The sequence below is a fragment of the Natator depressus genome, chromosome 2 (genome assembly GCF_965152275.1).
Source record: "Natator depressus isolate rNatDep1 chromosome 2, rNatDep2.hap1, whole genome shotgun sequence".
NCBI classification, from domain to species: Eukaryota; Metazoa; Chordata; order Testudines; family Cheloniidae; genus Natator; species Natator depressus.
Window position 1 is genome coordinate 242,838,782 of NC_134235.1, and position 26,579 is coordinate 242,865,360.

The window sequence follows — 26,579 nt, forward strand, 5'->3', positions numbered from 1 at the left end:
GGAGGCAAATTTAATGCTGCCTTTTGATCCAGGATCACCGTTGTGGAAAGATTATCCCACTTGTGGGAGAATGGCAAAGACAGTAATCCTTAATCTTAAAGGATTCCGATATTAGCATAATTAAATGTAAGCCTTTCACTAATACCTTTTTAACTAAACTCAGTAGGCTTAAATGATACGTTAGGTGGAGGAATCTTATTTGCTTTGTTAATTAAAAAAAAAATCACTGCTGATCCCACTGGTAACAAATTTTGGGAAAAAAAGACTAGTGTGAGGCCTATGATTTCAGTGGGGAGCACTAGTACGTTGGTTGAGTATGTATAATGCTACTGTTGTGCTACAGTACTACACTACTGTGAGTTACGTTCTTGAAGAAGGAATTACCCTCACCATTGTTTCCTTACACAGCAGAATCTTCATTCCAGCCTTGTATGGTGTGGCTATTAATGTCTCCTTGTGGTTGGTTAGGTGGCTGATTGCTAGTATAATGTAGCTATGGTGAAGCAAAAACAAAAAATAAAAAGATTGTAAAACATATATGAGAACTTGTGTAGCAAGCTTTTTGAGCATTTAAAAATGGATGCTTACCATTTTCTTCCCCCTTATCTTGAACAAATATTACCCTTCCCCTTTTCATGAATCTGACAGTGTTTGAAAGTCAAATTCATGCCTCGTGTTTCTCTATTGACTTCAATGAGTTTAAATGAGTGAATGAATTTGGTCTCAGCCTCCAGTGTAAGTCACAGGAGAAGCTCAGATATAGGTAACAATGTAGAGAAAATATTTGACAGCATACTTCCAGTCTAATTTAGAGAGATTGAAGTCTTGCTTATGTATTCATTGAACTTTAAGGATAGGATCCTGATTCATATTGCCACTTTAACTCAAAGTTGCGGAACACACCAAAATTCCTCTCTCTGCTGGTCTGTCAGGAGCTTTTCAGAAGACTTCTGTTGTTTCTTTGATAGTTCTCGTTTGTTTGTATTTCCATTTCTTAGAACTTCAATGCTGATAATTAAAAGGATCAGATCCTGGCCACTGCTCTGGCCACTTTGCACTATGTCAGTGACACAAATGGTCTGTACAGCTTCCTTAACAGTCAGCTGGGTATTCCTCTGGTAAGGGTGAATCTCTGGCTTGCAGAGAAGGCATGGCATGGCCAGAGCATGCTGCCTTCTAGCAGTCCCCAGCTGTGGAGCCCTTTGGGATTGTTCCAGCCAAATGAAATTGAGCTGCTCTGAGACTGCTTTGAATTACAACAAAGGCTAGAATGACCTCCAGTAGCCTTTCAGATTGGGGAAATACAAAGATGGCTTAGAGCAACCAATATGCTTATGCTCATCTGTGTCAAGTGGAGCTGTAGAGCAGCTGAGGATGTAGTATCACGGAGCACATCACTGGACACGGTCAGTACCAGGTCAAGTAATTGAGAACGCCGGTCAGGGAAATAACCCACTTCCTTCTTTCCCTGACGAACCAAGGGACACACCCCACCCATGTACTTATTCACTACACCAATATTGACTTGGACTCTACATACATTCTATGGGTGGCGTACCCGAGATCACTTATCCACTGTCGTTTTTAAAAAACTCCTGCTCCCCAATCTGGGTCTATGCCTGTTATGTACTATGTATATATCTTATTAACCTTGTAACCAACACTTGTAATCCCTCATAACCCAAGCCTTACCCCAGATGTACAGTACCTTCCTTCTTAACTTGTGTAAATTTGATTTTAAACATTAACTTGAATATACTTTTTGTGTGTGAAAACGTCCTACATTGTTCTTCCAAGCTATCATGAATGTGAAGAATGGTTTCCAGTGGGGATTTCAAAGTGCTTGCTTCTCCTTTTCTCCCAGCCTGCCCACTGGGACTCAGGAGATCTGAGGTTCAACTTCCAGTGCTGCTACAGTCTCCCTGGTGATGTCGGTCAGACTCTCTGACTTCATTCCCCATCTGTAAAATGGGGATGATAATGCTTTCTTTCCTCCAACTTTTATCTGTCTTGTCTTTTTAGATTGTAAAGTTTGAGGCAGAGAATCTTACTGTGTGCTTGTACAGCACGGTGAACCCTGATCTCACGTGGTATCTTAAGGTGCCTAACTCAGTGAACCCTGATCTCACTTGGTATCTTAAGGTGCATTTCTAATATAAATAGTAAATAATAAAGTATGAGCTGAACAAGGTCAGCTCTTCGATTGAAGAGATCCAGGAAAGGAAAACCCAGGAAGTGATGTTAATAAATAGGTGGGACTCTTCCATCTGTGTCAGTACTGAATCAGTGTCTGAGCATGGTGTTGTGAGTGGTGCAAGGTCAGGAGCAGAACCCTGTGATGTTGAATATGCTGTCTTTCATTTGGGACACAAAACTGAGGCTCTGATAAGGAATGGAATAAAGACAAGACTGATATTGTAATATCTAAAGAATCCTGGAGGTTAACCCTTACATTCGGGCCAAATTCCAATTCAGACAACTAAGTTGTGCATATGTGCCCTCAGCCCTGGTCTACACTAGGAGTTGAGGTCGAATTTAGCAGCGTTAAATCGATTTAACCCTGCACCCATCCACACGACGAAGCCCTTTTTTTCGACTTAAAGGACTCTTAAAATCGATTTCCTTACTCCACCCCCGACAAGGGGATTAGTGCTGAAATCGGCCTTGCTGGGTCAAATTTGGGGTACTGTGGACACAATTAGCTGGCATTGGCCTCCGTGAGGTATCCCAGAGTGCTCCATTTTGACCGCTCTGGACAGCACTCTCAACTCAGATGCACTGGCCAGGGAGACAGGAAAAGGCCCGCGAACTTTTGAATTTCCTGTTTGGCCAGCATGGCAAGCTGCAGGTGACCATGCAGAGCTCATCAGCAGAGGTGACCATGATGGAGTCCCAGAATCGCAAAAGACCTCCAGCGTGGACCGAACGGGAGGTACGGGATCTGATCGCTGTATGGGGAGAGGAATCTGTGCTATCAAAATTCCGTTCCAGTTTTCAAAATGCCAAAACAATTGTCAAAATCTCCCAGGGCATGAAGGACAGAAGCCATAACAGGGACTCGAAGCAGTGCCGCGTGAAACTTAAGGAGCTGAGGCAAGCCTACCAGAAAACCAGAGAGGCGAATGGCCGCTCTGGGTCAGAGCCCAAAACATGCCGCTTCTATGATGAGCTGCATGCCATTTTAGGGGGTTCAGCCACCACTACCCCAGCCGTGTTGTTTGACTCCTTCAATGGAGATGGAGGCAACACGGAAGCAAGTTTTGGGGATGAGGAAGATAGCTCACAGCAAGCAAGTGGAGAAACTGGTTTTCCCAACCGGCAGGAACTGTTTCTCGCCCTGGACCTGGAGCCAGTACCCCCCGAACCCACCCAAGCCTGCTTCCCGGACACGCCAGGCGGAGAAGGGACCTCAGGTGAGTGTACCTTTTAAAATACTATACGTGGTTTAAAAGCAAGCATGTTTAATTATTAATTTGCCCTGGCATTCGCGGCTCTCCTGGATGTACTCCCAAAGCCTTTGCTAAAGGTTTTTGGGGAGGGCAGCCTTATTCCATCCACCATGGCAGGACACTTTACCACTCCAGGCCAGTAGCGCGTACTCGGGAATCATTGTAGAACAAAGCATTGCAGTGTATGTTTACTGGCGTTCAAACAACATCCGTTCTTTATCTCTCTGTGTTATCCTCAGGAGAGTGATATCATTCATGGTCACCTGGTTGAAATAGGGTGCTTTTCTTAAGGGGACATTCAGAGGTGCCCGTTCCTGCTGGGTTGTTTGCCTGTGGCTGAGCAGAAATGTTCCCCGCTGTTAGCCACGGGGAAGGGGGAGGTGCTAGCCATACACTGGGGGGAGGCAAAATGCGACCTTGGAACGAAAGCACATGTGCTATGTATGTAATGTAAACAGCAAGGTTTACCGTGAAAGAGTGTACCCATTGTTCTATAAAATGTGTCTTTTTAAATACCACTGTCCCTTTTTTTTTCTCCACCAGCTGCATGTGTTTCAAGGATCACAGGATCTTCTCCTTCCCAGAGGCTAGCGAAGATCAGAAGGTGAAAAAAACACACTCGCGATGAAACGTTCTCTGACCTCATGCTGTCCTCCCACACTGACAGAGCACAGACAAATGCGTGGAGGCAGACAATGTCAGAGTGCAGGAAAGCACAAAAAGACCGGGAGGAGAGGTGGTGGGCTGAAGAGAGTAAGTGGCGGGCTGAAGAGAGGGCTGAAGCTGAAAGGTGGCGGCAGCATGATGAGAGGAGGCAGGACTCGATGCTGAGGCTGCTGGAGGATCAAACTAATATGCTCCAGTGTATGGTTGAGCTGCAGGAAAGGCAGTAGGAGCACAGACCGCCGCTACAGCCTCTGTGTAACCAACCACCCTCCTCCCCAAGTTCCATAGCCGCCTCACCCAGACGCCCAAGAACACGGTGGGGGGCCTCCGGCCACCCAGCCACTCCACGCCAGAGGATTGCCCAAGCAACAGAAGGCTGGCATTCAATAAGTTTTAAAGTTTTAAAGTGCTGTGTGGCCTTGTCCTTCCCTCCTCCACCACCCCTCCTGGTGCTTCTCACCACCACCACCACCTCTCCTGGGCTACCTTGGTAGTTATCCCCCTATTTGTGTGATGAATTAATAAAGAATGTATGAATGTGAAGCAACAATGACTTTATTGCCTCTGCAAGCGGTGATCGAAGGGGGGAGGGGAGGGTGGTTAGCTTACAGGGAAGTAGAGTGAACCAAGTGGGGGGCGGGGGGGGGTTTCATCAAGGAGAAACAAACAGAACTTTCACACCGTAGCCTGGCCAGTCATGAAACTGATTTTCAAAGCTTCTCTGATGCGCACCGCGCCCTCCTGTGCTCTTCTAACCACCCTGGTGTCTGGCTGCGCGTAACCAGCAGCCAGGCGATTTGCCTCAACCTCCCGCCCCACCATAAACATCTCCCCCTTACTCTCACAGATATTGTGGAGTGCACAGCAAGCAGTAATAACAATGGGAATATTGGTTTCGCTGAGGTCTAAGCGAGTAAGTAAACTGCACCAGCACACTTTTAAACGTCCAAATGCACATTCTACCACCATTCTGCACTTGTAGTTGAACAGCTGTAGTTCAACTGTAGTTGAACGGCTCCTGACTACTGTCCAGGCTGCCTGTGTACGGCTTCATGAGCCATGGCATTAAGGGGTAGGCTGGGTCCCCAAAGATAACTATAGGCATTTCAACATCCCCAACGGTTATTTTCCGGTCTGGGAATAAAGTCCCTTCCTGCAGCTTTTGAAACAGACCAGAGTTCCTGAAGATGCGAGGGTCATGTACCTTTCCCGGCCATCCCATGTTGATGTTGGTGAAACGTCCCTTGTGATCCACCAGTGCTTGCAGCACTATTGAAAAGGACCCTTTACGGTTTATGTACTTGCCGGCTTGGTGCTCCGGTGCCAAGATAGGGATATGGGTTCTGTCTATGGCCCCACTACAGTTAGGGAATCCCATTGCAGCAAAGCCATCCACTATGACCTGCACGTTTCCCAGGGTCATTACCCTTGATATCAGCAGATCTTTGATTGCGTTGGCTACTTGCATCACAGCAGCCCCCACAGTAGATTTGCCCACTCCAAATTGATTCCTGACTGACCGGTAGCTGTCTGGCGTTGCAAGCTTCCACAGGGCTATTGCCACTCACTTCTCAACTGTGAGGGCTGCTCTCATCTTGGCATTATTGTGCCTCAGGGCGGGGGAAAGCAAGTCAAAGTTCCATGGAAGTGCCCTTACGCATGCAAAAGTTTCAGAGCCACTGGGAATCGTCCCAGACCTGCAATGCTATGCGGTCCCACCAGTCTGTGCTTGTTTCCCGAGCCCAGAATCGGCGTTCCACCGCATGAACCTGCCCCATTAGCACCATGATGCCCACATTGCCAGGGCGCGTGCTTTGAGAGAAGTCTGTGTCCATGTCCTCGTCACTCTCGTCACCGCGCTGACGTCGCCTACTCGCCCGGTTTTGCTTTGGTGGGTTCTGGTGCTGCATATACTGCTGGATAATGCACGTGGTGTTTAATGTGCTCCTAATTGCCAAAATGATCTGAGCGGGCTCCCATGCTTGCTGTGGTATGGTGACTGCACAGAAAAAAAGGCTCGGAACAATTGTCTGCCATTGCCCTGATGGAGGGAGGGGTGACTGACGACATGGCTTACAGGGTTGGCTTACAGGGAATTAAAATCAACAAAGGGGGTGGCTTTTCAAGAAACTGAATGGCCCCCTCAAGGATAGAACTCAAAACTGGGTTTAGCAGGCCGTTGATTTCACGGAGGGAGGGAGGAGAAAATGAATACAAAACAAATCTGGTCTATTTCTTGTTTTGAGCCACTTCATCTATCTTTATACATCTTGCTGGCAGCAGACTGTGCAGTACGACCGCTAGCCATCGTCATCTCCTGGGTGCTCGGCCGAAGATGATGCAGTATGACTGCTGGTCATCATCTTCTGCTGGCTGCTGATTAAAAGACAGTGCACTGCCGATAGGACTCAATCGCCATGAGACAAAACTTAAAAGGGAAATGACCTGGCTGAGTCACTCCCATGTTTGCCCAGGCGCCCCTGACCTCATCGAGTCAGTTAAAAGAGTACCGAGGACTACGTCGACGATGGCTACCGGTCATACTGCACTGTCTGCTGCCAAAAGGCAATAAACTGCTGCTGTGTAGCAATGCAGTACCGCGTCTGCCAGCACCCAGGAGACATACGGTGATGGTTAGCTCCGCAGGCTCCATGCTTGCCGTGGTATGGCGTCTGCACAGGTAACTCAAGAAAAAAGGCGCAAAATGATTGTCTGCCCTTGCTTTCACGGAAGGAGGGAGAGAAGGGGGGCCTGACGATATGTACCCAGAACCACCCGTGACAATGTTTTAGCCCCATCAGGCACTGGGATTTCTACCCAAATTCAAATGGGCGGCGGAGACTGTGGGAACTGTGGGATAGCTACCCACAGTGCAACGCTCCGGAAGTCGACAGTTGCCTCGGTACTGTGGACACACTCTGCTAACTACATGCACTTAGAGCATTTGTGTGAGGACACACAATTGACTGTATAAAAACGCTTTCTACAAAACCGACTTCTGTAAATTCGACCTAATTTCGTAGTGTAGACATACCCTCAGTGTGCACACTCACAGGAGTTGCACATGGGCAAAATTAACATTCTTACTTGTACCGAGAGAGGCTATAGCAAGATGGCTTTGTCTTCTCTAATAAGAACACGTATCATTCAAGAATTGTAAGAGACGTTCAGAAAGAAAGATACAGAACATGTATTTTTACATAATTAATTCTAGCATATCCTTTTAATACAATATAGAACTATAAAATCAATTCAAATTAGCCCAAGCTTCAATGTCTTGGAATCCTACCTTTCCACTAAAAAAAGTTTCAGAGTAGCAACTGTGTTAGTCTGTATTCGCAAAAAGAAAAGGAGTACTTGTGGCACCTTAGAGACTAACCAATTTATTTGAGCTCACGAAAGCTTATGCTCAAATAAATTGGTTAGTTTCTAAGGTGCCACAAGTACTCCTTTTCTTTTTACTAAAAAAGTTGAAGTTTAAACTTCCATAAATGAGTCTTTTCATGATGTACTTTAGTTATTTTAGAAAAATCTAAAATGGAAACATTGGTTAGTGAACTAGTTCTAATGATATAGTTTGCTGTGAGTTGTAAGGAAGGATTCTTCCTCACTTACAAACAGCCAAGATAAAAATCTATAAAAACAGTCATTAAAGAACATTAAACAGAACTATATGCTTAGCCTCATCAGAGTGTGTGTCTAATTTCTTAATTGTTCTCAGACCTGGTGTAGACCGGCCCAATTGCAGTACTCTGCTATACAAGGGTATTAAAGTTTGAATCTCTCTTTCACTTCTGAGGTCAGCAAGAGCTGAAAACTTTGCAGACTCTGTGGGCAAAAAAAAAATATTCTTGAGGCTCCTATGTCACAGTTTCCCCACACTGGTTGATATGAATGAGTTGTAGTGTTCTAAATTGCATATGATTCCCGTCAGCTTCCATTCAATGCTGCTGTTTTAACAAGCCTGATAAAGGAAGTGATGGGACGTTTGTTTTTTGGGGGCGTGGGGAGAGAATTAGTGATGTCCCCTGTCAAGCAGGAAAGAGATTTTTAGGCGGAACAAAGGCTTAGCATAAAATATGTGGGTAAAGCCTGAAACCTAAGCCCTGGATGCTGTTTCCAGGAATGGTCTCGCAAGATTTGTCGAGCTACAGGATGGCAGCACTTTGATTAAGCTGCGTACGTGGCCAGTAAATTTCCCCTCCTACTTTACTGTGTTAAATTGACAAATGTTTTAAATTGCATTTTTTAGTAATGCTTTGGTGAAATAATGTAGATAATAAATATGTAAGCAATTCCTGCTGCAACTTTATTTATGTTAATCAATACTAATCCTTCTGTTAAAGATAAGGTTCAAAACATGACAAATTTTTGAAGAAAGTTTAACGTCTTTAAATGGACACCCTGTTGTTATTGTTTCAGCCACTTCGGATCAATGGTGTAAAAGTGTACACTGAAAACGTAGATAAAAGACAGATCATTTTGGATCTTCAGATCAGGTAATCCTATTTATTTATTATCATATAAGAGCATGCCCGTCCATTATAAAAATATTTTAGAATTTATGATTTGTTTATTTGGTTCTGCATTCATGTTATTGGGGTTTTTAGAACTGAATTTGTTAGGAGGTCATTCTCAGTTCTTTAAGCACAATTATATTAAGATATTACATTTGCATATAGTTGTTACCTAAAGCAGTCTGTAAGTTTGCTTTATGAATACACAATTCAAAAATAACTTGAATTTTTCTAAAATGACAAGTCATCCCAATTCCCTGGCTGCCAGCACCGTGCCTGGGGCTCCACTCCCAGCCCCGCCCCCAGCCTTAGCCCTCTTACCCCTGTCTGCATCCCCCACTCCTGGAGACGCAGCCCCACTCCTGGTCCTGATTCTGGGGCCATAGACAAGATAAGGGTAGATGAGAGGTAAAAAGTTTGGGGATCACTGCCTTAGTCTCTGATTGCTAGAAGTTGGGAGTGGATGATAGGGGATGGATCACTAAGCGATAGCCTATTCTGTTAATTCCCTCTGAAGCATCTGGCATTGGCCAATTCCAAAGACAGGATACTGGGCTAGATGGACCATTAGTCTGACCCAGTATGGCCATTCTTGTGTTTTTGTAGAAGTGAGAGAGCCATAGTGGTACTATTTGTCTTTCTGGCTTTCAATCTTGATTAACCTAGCAATGAATTTTCAGATGTCTGTATCTCACGGAGGATGTCTGCTATTGCAAGACTATTCCTTCATCCAGGAACAAACAGGCTTAAGATGAATACTTAGATGTAGTGGGTTTATTACTCTCATGGACCCTAAAAGAGAAAACAAGTAGAATTTATTCTACTGGAAGTTGCAAAGTCCATAGTTTAGCTACCACATTAAATCAGTGAACATAGCCTTCATTTCCTCCAGGAGGCCTTATTATGGCAGTTTAGAGTGTACAGACAAAAAGTTCAGGTCTCTGTAGTCTGATGTTCTCAGCATGTTCAGTAAAGGAAGTTTTGTATGAATTCCAACTTTAAAAATTTCTTCAGGGCAGCAACTTTATTCCAACCCCCCAAGGTCATACAGCATGACGTTGGAACCTCATTCTTTACAGCACAGATTGAACCCTTCCATAGATTACAAGGCCAGAAAGGACCATTGTGATCATCTGTGTAACACAGGCCATAGAACTTCCCCAATATAATTCCTACAAAAATCCAGTCTTGACAGAACGTGTCATATGCAGTGTTGTAGCTGTGTAGAAGGTGTCATACATCTATCCATTAGCAGCCATCAGGAGGTCTACTGTATCTCCAATCAGATGAGTTTTATTTGAAGTTGGAAGCTTTCTCTAATGAGACCTAGTTTTACACATTTAATTCTGTCTGATAGTCCTCAGAACTGTCATAATATTCATTCACTTAAAGAAATATTCCTCCTTTAGTTTAGCATCAGAGTCCAGGTTTTACAAGCACTAATAATCTCAGAGCAGGATATTCATGTGTCCTGTACTGAGATTTGTTAGATGGCCTTTAGTTAAACACATACTGCATATTCCTCATACAATCTTAGCCAATGTAATTTCCTTTGTTTTAGCAGAAGTCTTCTTAAGGTCTTTGTGCCCAGGCAAAGCAAGCAGTGATTTATATGTAACCTGCCTCATTTTGTTTGTCCAAATTTAAAGAATAATCATGTTTTCCATCCTGGAAACATATCTGTATACCTTAGCATGAAGAATAGGAAAATTTATCTGTGCTTATCTGAAATTTTTCTTTCTTTGTGTAGGATCTGGCTCACCTTGGGACTAACAAATGATCCCATATAAAGATGAAAATTAACATACAAGGATTTGAGTTTGTTGTTATGTAGAATTCACCATGCTCTGGAATAGGAGAAATGTTTTCCATAAGATGTACTTAACAGTCGAATTTAGGAAAGTAGATTTGAATTATCCTGGCTGTGGAAGCTTCCTCAGCTGGAGGGTGCATCAGGAGATGGGGCACTTCTCTGTTGCCAGTGATTGACAAATCTGGTTCTGCCCAAGGTGCAAGCAGGCTGAAGTACCCAGTGTAATGGATCTGTGGACTTTGGGGCTTGTCTACCTGGAAAGTTAGAGCTCAACCAGCGAGGGTGTATTTACAGTACGCTGGCTACTCTCCACTAACTCCCTGTGTAGACATTCTTACTGCACACTAAAAGTGCCTTTGTGACCTTTACCTTAATTCATTCTAGGGCTTATCTGTGCAGCAAACTACTGTATTGCAAGCCAGGAAGTAAATCTTTGCACAGCAGCTTGCTGCACAGTGAGGTTCCATATGAACAGTGGTACAATGCAATGAAAGTCCTGGAGTGCAGCTTGGAGTATTACATTTTGAAGTAGCAGCATGCTAAGCCCTGCTCTGCAGATTTCACTGTGCTGTAGCAGTGTCTGCATGGGACTGTAGAGTCACACCTTGGCTTGCTGTCAGGGTTGATTTGATTTAAATCAAATTGATTTAAATCACTAGTCAGGAAGACTCTATTTAATCTTGGATTTCTACATAAAAGTACATTCTTGTTGCTTGTTATAACCTTAATACATATTCTTCACAACTCAGAGATAGGCGTAGGTACACATTATAGAAGCGTAGGTACACATTTTAGAAGGTACACACTATACACACACTAGACATTTTTAAAGTCAGGGCCAGCTCTACAGTTTTTGCCACCCCAAGCAGTGAAAAAAACTGCTGCCACGGACGGCAAGATGGAGAAGCTGCCGCCGAATTGCCACCGCAGCCGGCGGGACAGAGGGGCTGCCGCCGAATTGCTATCGCCACGGAAACACTGCTACCCCTTTCTAACTGTCGCCCCAAGCGCCTGCTTGGAACGCTGGTGCCTGGAGCCAGCCCTGTTTAAAGTGATTTATTTTGAAAACTTTTCAGATTAGTTTTACAGCTATATCAGAAAATGATTGTTTGGTTATTTTATTTACCAAAGGTAAATGAAGCAGATATTTATGAAGTCACTGGGAGGTGAACTATCTCCAGTTCAACAGGTTAATCATTAACATTTGGAGGATTTTCTTGCCATACTGTATTAAGAGAACATCAGACAGACATTTAAATTGTTTTATTTAACTAAAACAACAACATTTTGTATTCTGGATTTATTTCTTTAACAGCAAACATAATATTTTAACAAAACAAGCATATGATTTTTTGAATTTAGTTAAACATTCAAGTTTTTTAAAATCAGGTTTGTTTTTGTAAAAATTGTTTAACTAAAATAGTTAAATGAAATATTAATATTAAAAATCAAATTGACTATGTCAGCCAGGTTAATATGAGAAACTTAAAAAATATTGGCTTCTGCAGGTAACTCAGTTGTCTTCACCTTCATTTTCCTGTTTGTTCATAATCTGGAAAAGAAAAACAAGCTTTCCTGCTTTTCCAGGTCCCAAACAATTTCTCAATTTGGAATGAATTAGTCCAAAGGAAGAAAATATTCTTTCTACACTGGCAGAAGAAGCTATTGCTGTTAAAAGTGTGATTATCACTTCAACAGTCTCTGAATCCAAGTGCTTAAGTCACTTCCACTAGTTCACTGGTGTGACTTTCTTTAAAACATCATCAGCAAACATATTTTTTGAATGGTTCCGATTCCCAAACTGGGTCTCTCTTACAGCCTGCTGCCGTTACAGGTTTTCCCTTCCAGTGAGCGAATGGTATGGTAAATCTCAAATCAATGGAGGCTAAACTCCGGAAGACCTCAAGACTTCTGGAATATGCTGCTCAAACAGTTTCACTTTTGTTTCTACTCCCTGTCCCTCCCTTCTCACATTTATCTCCAGACTTCTTCCCCTTGTCCAGATCTATTCCACCCCCAACCATCCTCTATTTATTTAATTTCTTGAAGCTTTGTACTTTTAGAGATGTAAGGGATTGACTCTGTGTACACAAATTTGCAGAGGGATAATAGGTTGAGGTCTGTTATTACTTCTATATATTATTTATATAAAACCATTTTTACTCTTAACAAGCATGTTATCTCTGGAGACACAAATCCACAGTTTGAGAACTGGAAAACTAAGCATCTCTGATGGTATCTTCTAGACTGAGCACTGAGTCCCGTTGGGCAGATAGAAAGATTAACCTAAATAATCTATACAGAAGCCCCTGAAACCCCATAAAATTGGGTCCATAATCCATGAACTATTGGAACTCATTTACAAAACTTCTCTTAAACATTACATGAATATATTGTCTCATACTATAGAATTAGAATTTGTAATCCCTATTCCATGATGAGATATCTTTGAGCTGTAATGTATCTTAATTAAAACTCTTAGATCAGATTTTTTTGATAAAATGCTTTGAGGAAAAAGGCAATTTAAATTTAAAAAAATCCAATTTTTTTTTAAATCGTTGATTTTTATTTACCAGGCTTGCTGTGCAGTAACTTGCTCTTGAGAAAAGCCCTAAAAATGTACTAAGCTAAATTGGCCAATGGCACTTTTAGTGCCTGTAAGAGTCCATAATAAGACAGAAAATATCATATTGCCTCTATGTAAATCCCTGGTATGCCCACATCTTGAATACTTAGTTCAGATGTGGTCACCCCATCTCAAAAAATATATATTGGAATTGGAAAAGGTTCAGAAAGGGCAACAAAAAGGGTTGGGGATATGGAACAGCTTCTGTATGAGGAGAGATTAATAAGGTTGGTACTTTTGGAAAAGAGCCGAATAAGGGGGAATATGATAGAGGTCTAAAAAATCATGATGGGTGTGGAGAAAGTAAATAAGGAAGTGTTATTTACACCTCATAACACAAGAACTAGCGGTCACCAAATGAAATTAATAGGCAGCAGGTTTAAAACAAATAAAAGGAAGTATTTCTTCACACAACGCACAGTCAACCTGTGGAGCATTTTGCCAGAGGATGTTATGAAGGCCAAGACTATAACAGGGTTCAAAAAAGAACTAGATACATTCATGGAGGATAGGCCCATCAGTGGCTATTAGCCAGGATGGGCACGGATGATGTCCCTAGCCTTTGTTTGCCAGAATCTTGGAATGGGCAACGGGATAGATCACTTGATGGTTACCTGTTCTGTTCATTCCCTCTGGGGTACCTGGCATTGGCCACTGTCAGAAGACAGGATACTGAGCTAGATGGACCTTTGGTCTGATCCAGTATGACAGTTCTTATATGAAAAGGTAATGCAGAGTAGCTAGTGTGCTGTAAATTCACACTCTTGCTGCATGCTAACTTCCCCAAGTAGACAAGCCCTTATTATTTGAAAAAGTGAAATTTTCAGGTAAGCCCAGATACATTTTCTTAATCTGCTTCTTGGTGGCAAAGAAGAAAGTGGAAGGGAGAACATTGTTGTTTTTTTTTAAATTTATTTGAAAGGCTCACAAACTTTGAGAGCCATTTAAGTACCGAAAAAGATGATAAAAAAAAAATCTAAATGAGATGTTAATCCATTAGGTCAGTAATCCTTCTGTTTGTCTGATACTGACTCACTAATGACTGTTATGGCTTGCCAGATAAAGAATCTGCACACTTCATGGTCTATTAATTCTCGTCTTTCATACTATGAGTAACCCCCAAGGCACTTTTATGGAACACACCGAGAGGATGAATATCTAAGAAATCAAAAGGCTATGGATTAAAGTGTTCCCCACTAGACTATGATATGTCTGTGTCACTTTAGCGATCTGCAAATTAAAGTAGTCTTAAATATTTCAGGACCATTATGATCTCAATTAGATAAACTGTGCTTGTTAAATGAGACTCCAAATAGTAGGTGATGGTACAGCCTAACTGTGTTGCATATACATGGGCCCAGCAAAACATGTTAAAGGGCAAAGTTTTCTCTAATATATTCTAAGATTAAAGCTTGTTACTGATTTTTTCCAGTTTGGTGCTGTTTACTTCTAGTGGCCAGTTTGTTTTGATAAACTCTTAACACACACAAAGACAAAAACTAATATATTACACACACACACACACACACACACACACACACAAATATTTAAAAACATATTTAAGAAGGCAAAGTCATGCACTGAAAAATTAGGAAAGGCCGAATTAAAGTTGCCCATACAACCTTAATTTGGTCTCTTTTTAGCGTATGCATTATGATACAATGTTTTGTATGAATTATGTGATTCAGTACTATTTTTTCCACAGGACCCTTGTTTCACTCAGCACACAAGCTGGGCCTGCTCTAGGGATAAATCAGGGTTGTGTAGTAAAGGAAGCTGTAATCTGTAGGACCCCTGCTTCATCTGTTGCTCTAGCTGAGAGGTGTGTAGTGAATGAGCCAGGGGATTGCTGGAAGAGATGGTTAAGACAGTTGAATGCAGCCTTGGGGAATGGTATTCCTGGATGTGCCACAGCATCCTATGTGATGCTAGACAAGTCACTTAAACCAAATATTTCACAGGTGATCACTAGTCGTGTGTTCTGTCATTTCTGGATGCATGATTTTAGATTCTGAGATCTAATTTCAGAGTGCTGAGAACACACAACTAAAACTGAAGTCAGTGGGAGCTCTGCTTTGAACCTATAAATTGCTGTATAATTCTAAGTACTCTGAAAAATCAGGTCCTAGGTGTGTCACATTGAGCACCCAAAATTAGTGGATATTTTTGACCTTACTGTCTCTCAGCTTCTGATCTGCATAATGAGGATAGTAATATTCAAAGGGGTGTAGTGAAAATAAATTCATTGATATGTGAAGCACTCCAATATTATAGTGAGGAGTGCCATCAAAAAGCCCATGAGGAAATTAATAATTCTGTATTCAGAACAAGGTTTTAATAGTGTGTAGTATAAATAAGGCCTTCATTGAACAACGAAGAGAAAATATTGAACAGCTAGCTAAATGAGCACTATCCATTCTTTGCACTGAATGAGGCAGTGGTTCTATGGAAAAATAATAAGTGATCATGTAATTAAAGAATGTATTATAATGCATATGCATGAGGTGGCCAAATTCAGGTTGCACATACAACCTTAATTCTGGCATTTCCTAACTTTCGATTGCTTGACTTTCAAGCTTAACATTCTTTTACTGTGGGGGGTGAGGGGGGGTGTGCGCACGCTCAAATGGTTCTTAGGCAATACTGGAACTTTTAGATCCACCACACCACCTTTTCCGCTTGACTTAACAGAGTCATTGATAATAAGAGTAAGTTGTCATCCTCTATGTGGACCACCACTAGACAGGAATGGGATACTTTGCCAGTTGGTTTCACAGATATATGCTGACAGAAGATGAAAGGTGAGACTCAAGAACAGAATCCAAGAGTCCTGGCTCTGGAGGGGAATGTAATCTAGTGGGGACAATCTCTTCTTCCCATTCCCCCTAAGTGTAACCCCCTTCTGCCTTGACACCCTCCAACCTGTCCCTGTTCCAGTCACGTCACTTCCTTACCCCTAGCTCCTTGCCCCAGTCCCTGTCTCCATTCCTCAGGCTTCTCATCCCAGTCTCCTTCCGCAGCCAGTCCATACTCCTTCCCCTAAGTCTTCATCTAGTCTGCTTTTCTCGTCCACCCACATCCCTCTCTTCCTGAGCTCCTTGTCCAGTCTCAGCATCCGCCCTGCATCATTGTTCCATTCTCTTTGCTCACCCAATTGCAGCCTCACACTGAATCCCAGTCCCCCCAACCTGTGCTTTTTCCCCCTTTCCTGGCTCTCTGTCTAGTCTTCTTGTCACCCAGGTGTAGCCTCCTTCCTTGGCTTGCAGCTGTAGACTCAGTTCTCCCCCTGCCTCACACCTGCTCCTTGTCCCAATCCATCCTGCCCTCAAGATCCAGTTCTTGACCCCTCTGCTTTTGAAACAGTTAGCTTTGTCCTCCATGCTGCCTGTACCTACTAGAAGTCATTAAGACAGGAGAGACAGGCTTCCTGCTGTCAGTTCAGGATTCGTCATGGCCCACAACATCTGCAATTTCAGGGAAAGTCCTCCTCAGGCCTGAGCTGGAGTAAATTCAGTGGGGATAGAATCTTCACCGATTTTAGCTGCTAAAATCCCTGAAGTCTCTACCGCGCATGTGTGGAATGATTTTTTTTTTTTAAATCAAAAGCATACATGGGTGGATTTTCATGTGGGTGGGGGAATCTAAAGATACCTCCTCCCAACATGCAAGACCTTGTTGCAAATTATGAGGGAGTCAAATGTTAAGGCCACAGAGATCATTGTGATCATCTAATCTGACCTCCTGTATAGCACAAGCTTTAGAACTTCCCAAAAATAATTCATAGAGCATATCTTTTAGAAAAACATCCAAGCTGGATTTAAAAATTGTCTGTGATGGAGATCTTTGGTATGTTGCTCCCATGCTTAATTACTCTCACCATTAAAAGTTTGCACCTTATTCCCAGTCTGAATTTGTCTAGCTTCAGCTTCCAGCCATTGAACCATGTTTACACATTTCTCCTCTAGATTGAAGAGCCCATTATTAATCTTCTTTTGTTAAGCTACATAGATTGAGCTCCTTGAGTCTATCACTATGAAAAGCATGGTTTTTAATCCATTAATCATTCTTGTGGCTCTTCTCTGAACCCTCTCTAATTTATCAGTATCCTTCTTGAGCTAGAGCTTTTTAAATTAAAGGTCACAAAAAATTTAACATGTGCAAAACAAGATTTCTGTGTCCCCCTCATCCCCCACCTTTTTCATGAAAATGGCTGAACAATTTTCCAAAACAATTCAGACAGCATGGAAAACTTCAGCCCAAATAGTTCATTTGGCAAAGTTATAAGCAACTGAAAACAGGGTCCTATAATTGTAAGAGTCAGACAACTATAATAAGAGATGGCCCTACTAGCTCTGCCTATAATAATCAAGGGTACTTCTCAAGGTCTGAGTGTTTTCTCATGGCACCATACAATGAATGAGAAAATCATATAACATGTGCCCCTAAAAGGAAGGGTGTGTTCATAATAAATACTTCCATTATTTCCCAGAACTATAACTTTCTGCTTTTTTCCTCTTTTACATACAGTTTTAAAGATGAGTACACCTCTTCCATCTGATTTTACAATCGGTCTTCAGAATAGAATTGTCTTAGTGCTTTAAAATTATAGTTATTTTTATATAGAATATAATAGTTTCTGAAAAGCAGAACTGTTTCATATGAAATGTTTCATTTGACTGGGAAAAGAATGTTGGGGTTAGCAATTAAATGTGTCACAATTTTAGAGTCTAGAAATGTAAAACATTTATATAGTACTGTAGTTTTTCTGTTTTTCCTCAGTTTTGTTGGCAATTGTGAAATTGATTTGGAGATCAAGAGATACTTCTGCAGAGCTGGTGTAAAAAGTATACAGGTGAAGTTCAGTTTCTCTTGTTTCACCATAACCACAGTTTTACAAAATTATCTCACATTTGTCATGACACAATTTACCAGTTGGCACACAAAATATAATTTACTAATTCTGTTGCTTTTGTTATTACCTTTGAATTATATACCATTGGTCTTTGTTACAAGATAATAATTTAAATTGCATTAGTATACTCTTGACATACTAATTAATTTATTCTTTCAAATATGGAAATAAATGTTAAACATATATGGTATGTTCTGCTGAGAACAGCATGGGGCAGAAATAAAAGTTTTTAAGAATGAATTAGTTCATAAGGTATATTTATAAGAATTCACATTTACTTGTGTCTGCTTGTTGTGGGGCGACGACTCACCGGTGCGGCGCCTCCTGTCGGTCATCCTGGAAATTAGCTCTTCCAACCAGGAGCGCCCTCTGCAGGCTGGCGTCTCGCCTGCAGCTGGCCCCGGTGTCCCTCCTGGACCCTGGTGCCCTCCTTGTTAGGGTTCCTTCCCAGCAGTAACCCACAATCCAAGTCTCCCACCCAGGGGATCCCCCACCTTGCCTTAGTGGCCACTGCCAGTCACCATCTAGCCCCCACTCCCTGGGGCAGACTGCAGTCTATGAACCACTCATCATCGGCAAGGGGGTTTGAACCAGCTGCTTCTGCCTATCTCTGGGCTGCCCCTCTGCAGCCCCAGTACCCTTTCATAGGCCTTTCACTAGGCCTGCAGCCTGGGGCTTTGATAGGCTGGAGCTCCCCAGCTCCCTCTGCCCTTCCCCAGCACTGCTCCACCCTAGGTACCCTTCTTAGCTTCCCAGGCAGCCAGGTCTTTCTCTCTCTAGGAAGCTAGAAAGAGTATCTGTCTTCATTTCTGGCCCACAGCCCTCTTATAAGGGCCAGGTGGACTTTGATTAAGCTGGCCACAGCTGTGGCTGCTTTTCCAATCAGCCTGCTTTTCCTATTCACAGTCCTCTCCCGGGCTGCTTTAATTCCTTCAGGACAGGAGCGGGATAGTCACCCCGCTACGCAGCTATACATGTATGTCTGTTGCAGCACTTTGTGGCATATGAGTAAATACATATTTCCACATTTATTATTTATTTGTAGTAAAGTAGCATCCATGAATGTTTAGCATCAATTGTATATAAATCAAAAGTATGCTAGTGTGACTTAACACAATTTAGTGTGAATGCGTCCATTTACAGAGGACTTGCACAAAGACTTATGTACCACTTAACTCCCCCTTGTTAAGGGCTTTAGTTAGACTTCAGGGGCATATAGGGCCATCTGCACTTGCATAAACTCACCCTTAATGAAAGACTTCCAAAAACATAGTTATGTGTGTATTTTCTACTGGGTGCACTTAATCTACATAAAGTACCTAGATTGGTTGGAGTGAATTACATTATCCTTTTATTTTTTTTTCCCCTTTTTTCAGATTCATGGTACTATGAGGGTTATCCTGGAACCACTGATTGGAGACATGCCCTTAATTGGAGCGCTATCTATTTTTTTCCTTAGGAAACCCGTAAGTAAAAAAATCTAGCTATGAATCATTGCTCTGCTTTTTGCCTAGTGTATTAATAAGAATAGTAAGAATGAATGAGGTCTTCTGATTTTATGATGGAAAAAGACTGAAGCATGAGGACTCTTTATGCATCACAAGAATTCCCTGGACTTACCTTGTCACAGGACATTATCTAGAAGGTTTGACTATTAACCTAGCAAAAGTTGCAGTGCTTTAGTGGCGAGACTTTTTTTTTTTTTAACCTTGGAATTATATTCATAGTGAAATTAGATTCACAGGTCTAAGAACGATAACATTCACATAACATCTTTCCTGTTAGTCAGATTTTTTTTGACATATTTTTAAGTCTGATTTCTGTATTCGAAATCAGACTGTTGGTGCAATCACATTTTAGATATCTACCATTTCTCCAGGCACTTGTCTATTCAAGATGTCTCTGTACCATACAAACAACAATGAAAATAGACATTTCTTTTGATTTTATTGAGCCAAAACCAATTCATATTGTGTATTCACACATCAAAAAGATGTACAGCTAGCAGGAGTCTATATTTGCAAAAGCAGGTATGTTTCCTTAAATTGAGTAAAGTTGTTGTTTCAAATCTGTTAACATTCAGGGCTGACTTTAACTACAGTTAGTAGTTTTGCAATTTCATTTTTGAGTTCCTTCAGAACTCTTGGGTGAATACCATCTGGTCCTGGTGACTTATTGCTGTTTAATTTATAAATTTGTTCCAAAACATCTGTGATGGTGCCCCCCATAACGCTTTATGGAAATATACTTATGAATGTATATATGACATAACTAGAATGTGTTTTATGCTACATATGCCATGTAACATCTCTGTAAAGATTATGATCTACTGAATCTATTAATCCTATTTGTATGCATGTATCATTTTTGTAGTCAAAGTTATGAATATTGGCTGCATACTTGTTTGATTCTGAGTAGGTTTTAGTGAAGCAGTTGGTCAGCTTCCTGAGAAAAGACTATTCTCAGTAAGTGCCCAGTCAAGAAGCCCTTAAGCCAACAATGAACTTGGAGACGCCAGTCCACATCTGGGCTTTCCCAGGAATATGGCTTGGCTGGTAAGGAACTCAGTCATGCATGGACATGTGACTTGCCCAGGTGACTCCAAAGCTCCATTTTGTAGATGGGCTTTGCATAGGAGAGAGGAGGGGGTCTCCACCGACAAGAGAAAGTCTATTTAAACCCCTGGGAGACCCCTCCATTTTGTCTTCAGCTGGCTAAAGAGAGAGCCTCTCCACCCCCAAGGATACCTGAAAGAAACTGGAACAAAGGATAGTAACTACAGGTGGTGTGAGTGATTGCTGGACCCAGACTAGAAGGAGACTAGTCTGTAAAAGGAAACTTACTGGGTGAGAATTTTATCTGTATTCAGTTTTATTACTGTACTAGACTTAGACTTGCATGTTTTATTTTATTTTACTTGGTAATTCACTTTGTTCTGTCTGTTACTACTGGAACCACTTAAATCCTACTTTCTGTATTTAATCAAATCACTTTTTTACTTAATACATACTCCGGGTTAATTAATAATAGTTGGGAGTGCAAACAGCTGTGCATATCTCTCTATCAGTGTTATAGAGAGTGAACAATTTATGAGTTTACCCTGTATAAGGTAAACTTTATACAGGGTAAAATGGATTTATTTAGGGTTTGGACCCCACTGGAAGTTGGGCATCTGAGTGTTAAAGGAAGGAACACTTCTTAACTTGCTTTCAGTTAAGTCTGCAGCTCTGGGGTACGTGGTTCAGACCCTGGGTCTGTGTTGGAGCAAACTGGTGTGTCTTGCTCGGCAAGACAGGGTGCTGGAGTCCTAAGCTGGCAGGGAAAGCAGGGGCAGAAGTAGTTTTGGCACATCAGGTGGCAGCTCCCAGGGGGTTTCTCTGATCCAACCTGTCACAACATCCTCTAATGGTACCTCAATCTGGGACAGTTCCTCAGATCTGTCACCTAAAAAGAATGGCTCAGGTTTGGGAATTGTGCTTAGAACTGCCTCTCCATTTATCCTTTTCACCATTTCTTCCTCTGACTTAAATAGAATATAGTTTTTTCTACCCTATTCTGAATCTGAATGTTTGTCGTTGTCTCAATAAACATTTTCTAGAATTCTTTGTTCACAGGACGCTAAAATATCCTCCAGGGCAAGTTTGCAAATCAGATAGCATTTGTACATTTTCATTCTAGGAAAAGCCTTAGAGCAACTGATGCTACTACACCTAGATTGGTTAGAGATGTTCTGTTTGAGGAGACTTACAGCTCATATAGCTACGAAGTCATCCTTTACAGATCGTTTCATCCGTCTGGGACAAACAATTAATGCCTAGTAAAAGGGAATATGGGTGAAAATTGCAGAGGTATATGTAAAAAATGTTAAGGAAATATTTCAAGGATAAATTGATGATAAGATAAGGGGGTGGAGTCACGTAGTATTGCTACATGTAGGCAACATTGGATGACTGGAATTTAAAAGAATTTCAGTTTTGTATTTGGAAGAAATTGACTGCCTTTTTGTGGGAGGTCAGGAAATTTATTTCTATTTCTCCCCACAATGAACTCCCTCTCCAAAATGAGTAGAAGTGTACGGATTTAGGGGGGTTCTGTTGGTTTTGGGAGCATTTTTATCCTTTGGCATGAAAAATGTAAGAGTGTAGAGGATAGAAATGGAAGAGTTATTGAGTTGTTCAGACATGAATGGCCTATATCCTGCTTCTGGCTCTACATGACTATATACCAATTTATCACAAGGGATATCACATGGAGCAGTACAGATGTTCTCACTAAAACCTGTCAGTTGGATTTCTTTGTCATAGGCAGTAACTTTCTCTGTTTGTTGTGTTTGGGATGGTGGGAGCCTTTGTTCATGTTAGCTCAAGGCTACTTGTCTAACAGGTGATGTAAATGCAAATCCTTTGAGTTAAGATTTTAAATTAGATGCAGATCCCAATTAAAATCCCTTCCTAAAAGGTGTTGGTCACTTTGAGTGACATGATGCCAGAGTAGTACATTTTTTAGAGTCTCAAGATCTAGCAGTTGAGATTCACATGGCTAAATCCCCCCACCAAATTCTGTGTCTGTACATGCCCATTTAGTTCTTGTAAAAGGTGCCAGATAGACAGTGAACCACTCTATTATCAGAACAGGCACAGTCTGGTACAAATCTCCTTCAGATTGTAGTTCGTTCTGCATTCCCCTGGGCCTTAGCTGAAGTCTCATTTGAAAAAAAAAAAGTTGCCACTTGGGGTGAACTATGGTGTTTTAGAGATAGTGGATACCTATGCGCTAGAATGAGAATAACGGTGCCCTTGATTATAGGAAACAGAACTGGCATAGAATCGTAGGACTGGAAGGGACCTCAGGAGGTCATCTAGTCCAGTCTGCTGCCCTCATGGCAGGATTAAGAGTGTCATCTAGACCATCCCTGCCAGGTGTTTGTCTAACCTGCTCTTAAAAATCTCCAGTGATGAAGATTCCACAGTTTCCTAAGCAATTTATTCCAGTGCTTAACCCCTCTGACAGTTGACATTTTTCCTAATGTCCAACCCAGACTGCCCCTACTGCAGTTTAAGATGCTGCTTCTTGCTCTATCCTCAGAGGGTAAGGAGAACAGTTTTTCTCCCTCCTCCTTATAGCAACCTTTTATGTACCTGAAAACTGTTATCATGTCCCCCCTCAGTCTTCTCTTTTCCAGACTAAACAAACCCAGTGTTTTCAATCTTCCCTCATAGGTCATGTTTTGTAGACGTTTAATCATTTTTGTTGCTCTTCCCTGCACTTTCTCCAATTTGTCCACATCTTTCCTGAAATGTGGTGCCCAAAATTAGATACAAAATGCCAGTTGAGGCCTAATCAGCATGGAGTACAGCAGAATTACTTCTCATATCTTGTTTACAACACTCCCGCTAATAGGTCCCAGAATGATGTTTGCTTTTTTTGCAAGTGTTACACTGTTGACTCATATTTAGCTTGAGATCCACAATAACCCCCCAGATCCCTTTCTGTAGTACTCCTTCCTAGGCAGTCATTTCCCATGTTGTATGTTTTCAGTTGATTGTTTCTTCCTAAGTGAAGTACTTTTGCATTTGTCCTTACTGAATTTCATCCTATATACTTCAGACCATTTCTCCACTTTGTCCAGATCATTTTGAATTTTAATCCTATCCTCCCAGCACTTGCAACCCCTCACAGCTTGGTATTATTTGCAACCTTTTTAAATGTATTGTATACCATTATCTAAATCATTGATGAAAATATTGAACAGAATCAGACCCAGAACTGATCCCTGCAGGATCCCACTTGATATGCCCTTCCAGCTCGACTGTGAACCATTGATAACTACTCTCTGGAAATGGTTTTCCTACCAGTTATGCACCCACCTTATCGTAGTTCCATCTAGGTTGTATTTCCCTAGTTTGTTTACGAGAAGGTCATGGGAGACTGTATCATAAACCTTACTAAAGTCAAGATTTACCACATCTGCTGCTTCTCCCCTATCCACAAAGCTTGTTACCCTGTGAAAGAAAGCTGTTAGGTTGGTTTGACATGATTTGTTCTTGACAAAACCATGCTGACTGTTACTTATTACCTTATTATCTTCTAGGTGTTTGCAAATTGATTGCTTAATTATTTGCTCCATTATCTTTCCAGATACTGAAGTTAATCGGACTTGTTTGTAATTCCATGGGTTGTCCTTATTTCCCTTTTTATAGATTGGCACTATATTTGCCCTTTCCCAGTCTTCTGGAATCTCTCCCATCTTCCATGAGTTTTCAGAGATAATTGCCGATGTCTCAGATATCTCCTCAGTCATCTCCTTGAGTATTCTAGGATGTATTTCATAAGGCCTTGGTGACTTGAAGACATCTAACTTGTCTAAGTAATTTTTAACTTGTTCTTTCCCTATTTTAGCCTCTGATCCTACGTCATTTTCACTGGCATTCACTATGTTAGAAGTTCAATCTCTATGAACCTTTTTGGTAAAAACTGAAACAAAAACGTCATTTAGCACTTGTGCTATTTCTGCTATTGATTTCCCCCCCACATTGAGTAATATACCTATCCTGTCCTTGGTCTTTCTCTTGCTTCTAATGTATTTGTAGAATGTTTTCTTGTTACCATTTATGTCTCCAGCTAGTTTAATCTCATTTTATGCTTTGGCCTTTCTGATTTTGTCCCTTCATACTTGTGTTATTTGTTTATATTCATCCCTTGTAATTTGACTTAGTTTCCACTTTTTGTAGGACTCTTTTTTGAGTTTCAGATCATTGAAGATCTCCTGGTTAAGCCAGGGTGGTCTCTTGCCATACTTCCCTAACTTTCCTACACAGTGGGATAGTTTGTTCTTGGACCCTTTAATAATGTCTCTTTGAAAAACTGCCAACTCTTTTGAACTGTTTTCCCCCTTAGACTTGCTTCCAATGAGATCTTACCTACCAACTCCCTGGGTTTGCTAAAGTCTGCCTTCTTGAAATCCATTATCTTTATTGTGCTGTTTTCTCTCCTACCATTCCTTAGAATCATTAACTCTACCATTTCACGATCTTTCACCTAAGCTGCCTTCCACTTTCAGATTCTCAGCCAGTTCCTACCTATTTGTCAAAATCAAATCTAGACTGGTCCCCTACATTTTGAAATTTATTTTAAAGTCTAGATTTAATTGACTTAGGACTGCAGGTGGAGTAGAGTATGAAAATCAGAAATACTGTGAATGACCATAACATTCCTGAAAATGTCAGATCCTACTAATACCTTGAGACTCTGCCAGTCAGTCAGTCCTACCCCTACTGAATAGCACTTGTCCAAAAAGCAATCGACTCATAAAATAACTTTTATATAGCAGGTTTATTACTGCTAAGTAGTAATGTTTTTTGTTTTATTACAAGATTTCTTTCCCACTGTATCTTCTTCAATATTTGTGTGTTAATCTTCTCAGCAGGATCTAAAATAACTTTTAGTGTAGTAGTGAAGTTCTATAACAAAATCCTTTCCACAGCTTAGAAATGGAGTGGCTGTAGCCAAGAAAAGTTTTCCTTCACTTTTGGTAGGGGAGCAGAGGAGGAATTAGTTGGCAACTAGCGATGGATTTTGTTCTCATATTTTCCAATCTAAAGTAACTGGCAATAGTTCCACTCACTCTGTATCATCTCTTTGCTGCCTTGATGACTATATAAGGCAACACAGCCTAAATTAATAATTCTGAACATACTTATCTAATGAGTTTGCCAGAGTCTTCTACCACTTTCCTGAACAATGCATAGTTTTGGGGGGTTTTTTGTTTTTTCAGCTGAAGGAGTTCCCACTTCATACTTTCTAATAAAACATATTTTAAAAACTAGATTTGTTGGTGAGGCTAATATGCATTTCAAATATGTTTGCATATGCATCTTTTAAAAAAGAAAATAATCTTTTAAAATGTTCTTATATTCTGAACCTAGCTTTTTCTTTTAAATCTGATGTGCCTTAATGCCAAAAAATTGAAATGGAATCTTGTGTAATAGAGCAGAAAAGTGAGTCAGGAATCATAATGGGTTTTTTTGTATGACTACAGTAACTCCTCACTTAATGTTGTAGTTATGTTCCTGAAAAATGCAACTTTAAGTGAAACAATGTTAAACAAATCCAAATTTCCCATAAGATTTAATGTAAATGTGTGGGGTTAGGTTCCAAGGAAATTTTTGGGGGGCAGACAAAAAGCATTATATACTGTATTGTACTGTACTGTGGTTGGGAGGTACCCCTGGCTTACCCCACACAGGCACAGCCTGCTGCAGGCGAGGACACTAGGAAGCACCTTGCGCAGCAGCAGTTTCCCCCCAGAAGAACAGGCACCGACTTTGCCGGGGGATGCTCCAGGCCTGCCTCTTCCCGTCTCCGCTCCACTCCAGGCCCACCTCTTCCCACCCCCACTCCACATCCTCTCCAGAGCATGCCAGGTCCCCCTCCCTCCCAGAAAGTCCTAAGGCGGGGGAGGAGACGGAGAAGAGGAACTTGTTCAGTGCTCCTTTGTAAAGTCGCTGCTCTTCCACAGAATCTTACAAGCAGTGGACAGAGAAGGCAGCCAAACAACGTTATAAGGGAGCATTGCACAACTTTAAACGAGCATGTT

General features: G+C 41.5%; 1 protein-coding gene across 3 annotated transcripts in view; it reads left to right on the forward strand.

The window, feature by feature from the left end:
- Positions 1-26,579, forward strand: part of ESYT2 (extended synaptotagmin 2) — a 141,655-nt gene that overhangs the window by 39,976 nt on the left and 75,100 nt on the right. For all 3 annotated transcript variants that reach the window (XM_074946264.1, XM_074946265.1, XM_074946266.1), the window contains exons 4-6: positions 8,538-8,614; positions 17,851-17,923; positions 19,360-19,449. In XM_074946264.1, the coding sequence (XP_074802365.1) occupies positions 8,538-8,614; positions 17,851-17,923; positions 19,360-19,449 (240 nt within the window). The remainder of the gene's footprint in view (positions 1-8,537; positions 8,615-17,850; positions 17,924-19,359; positions 19,450-26,579) is intronic.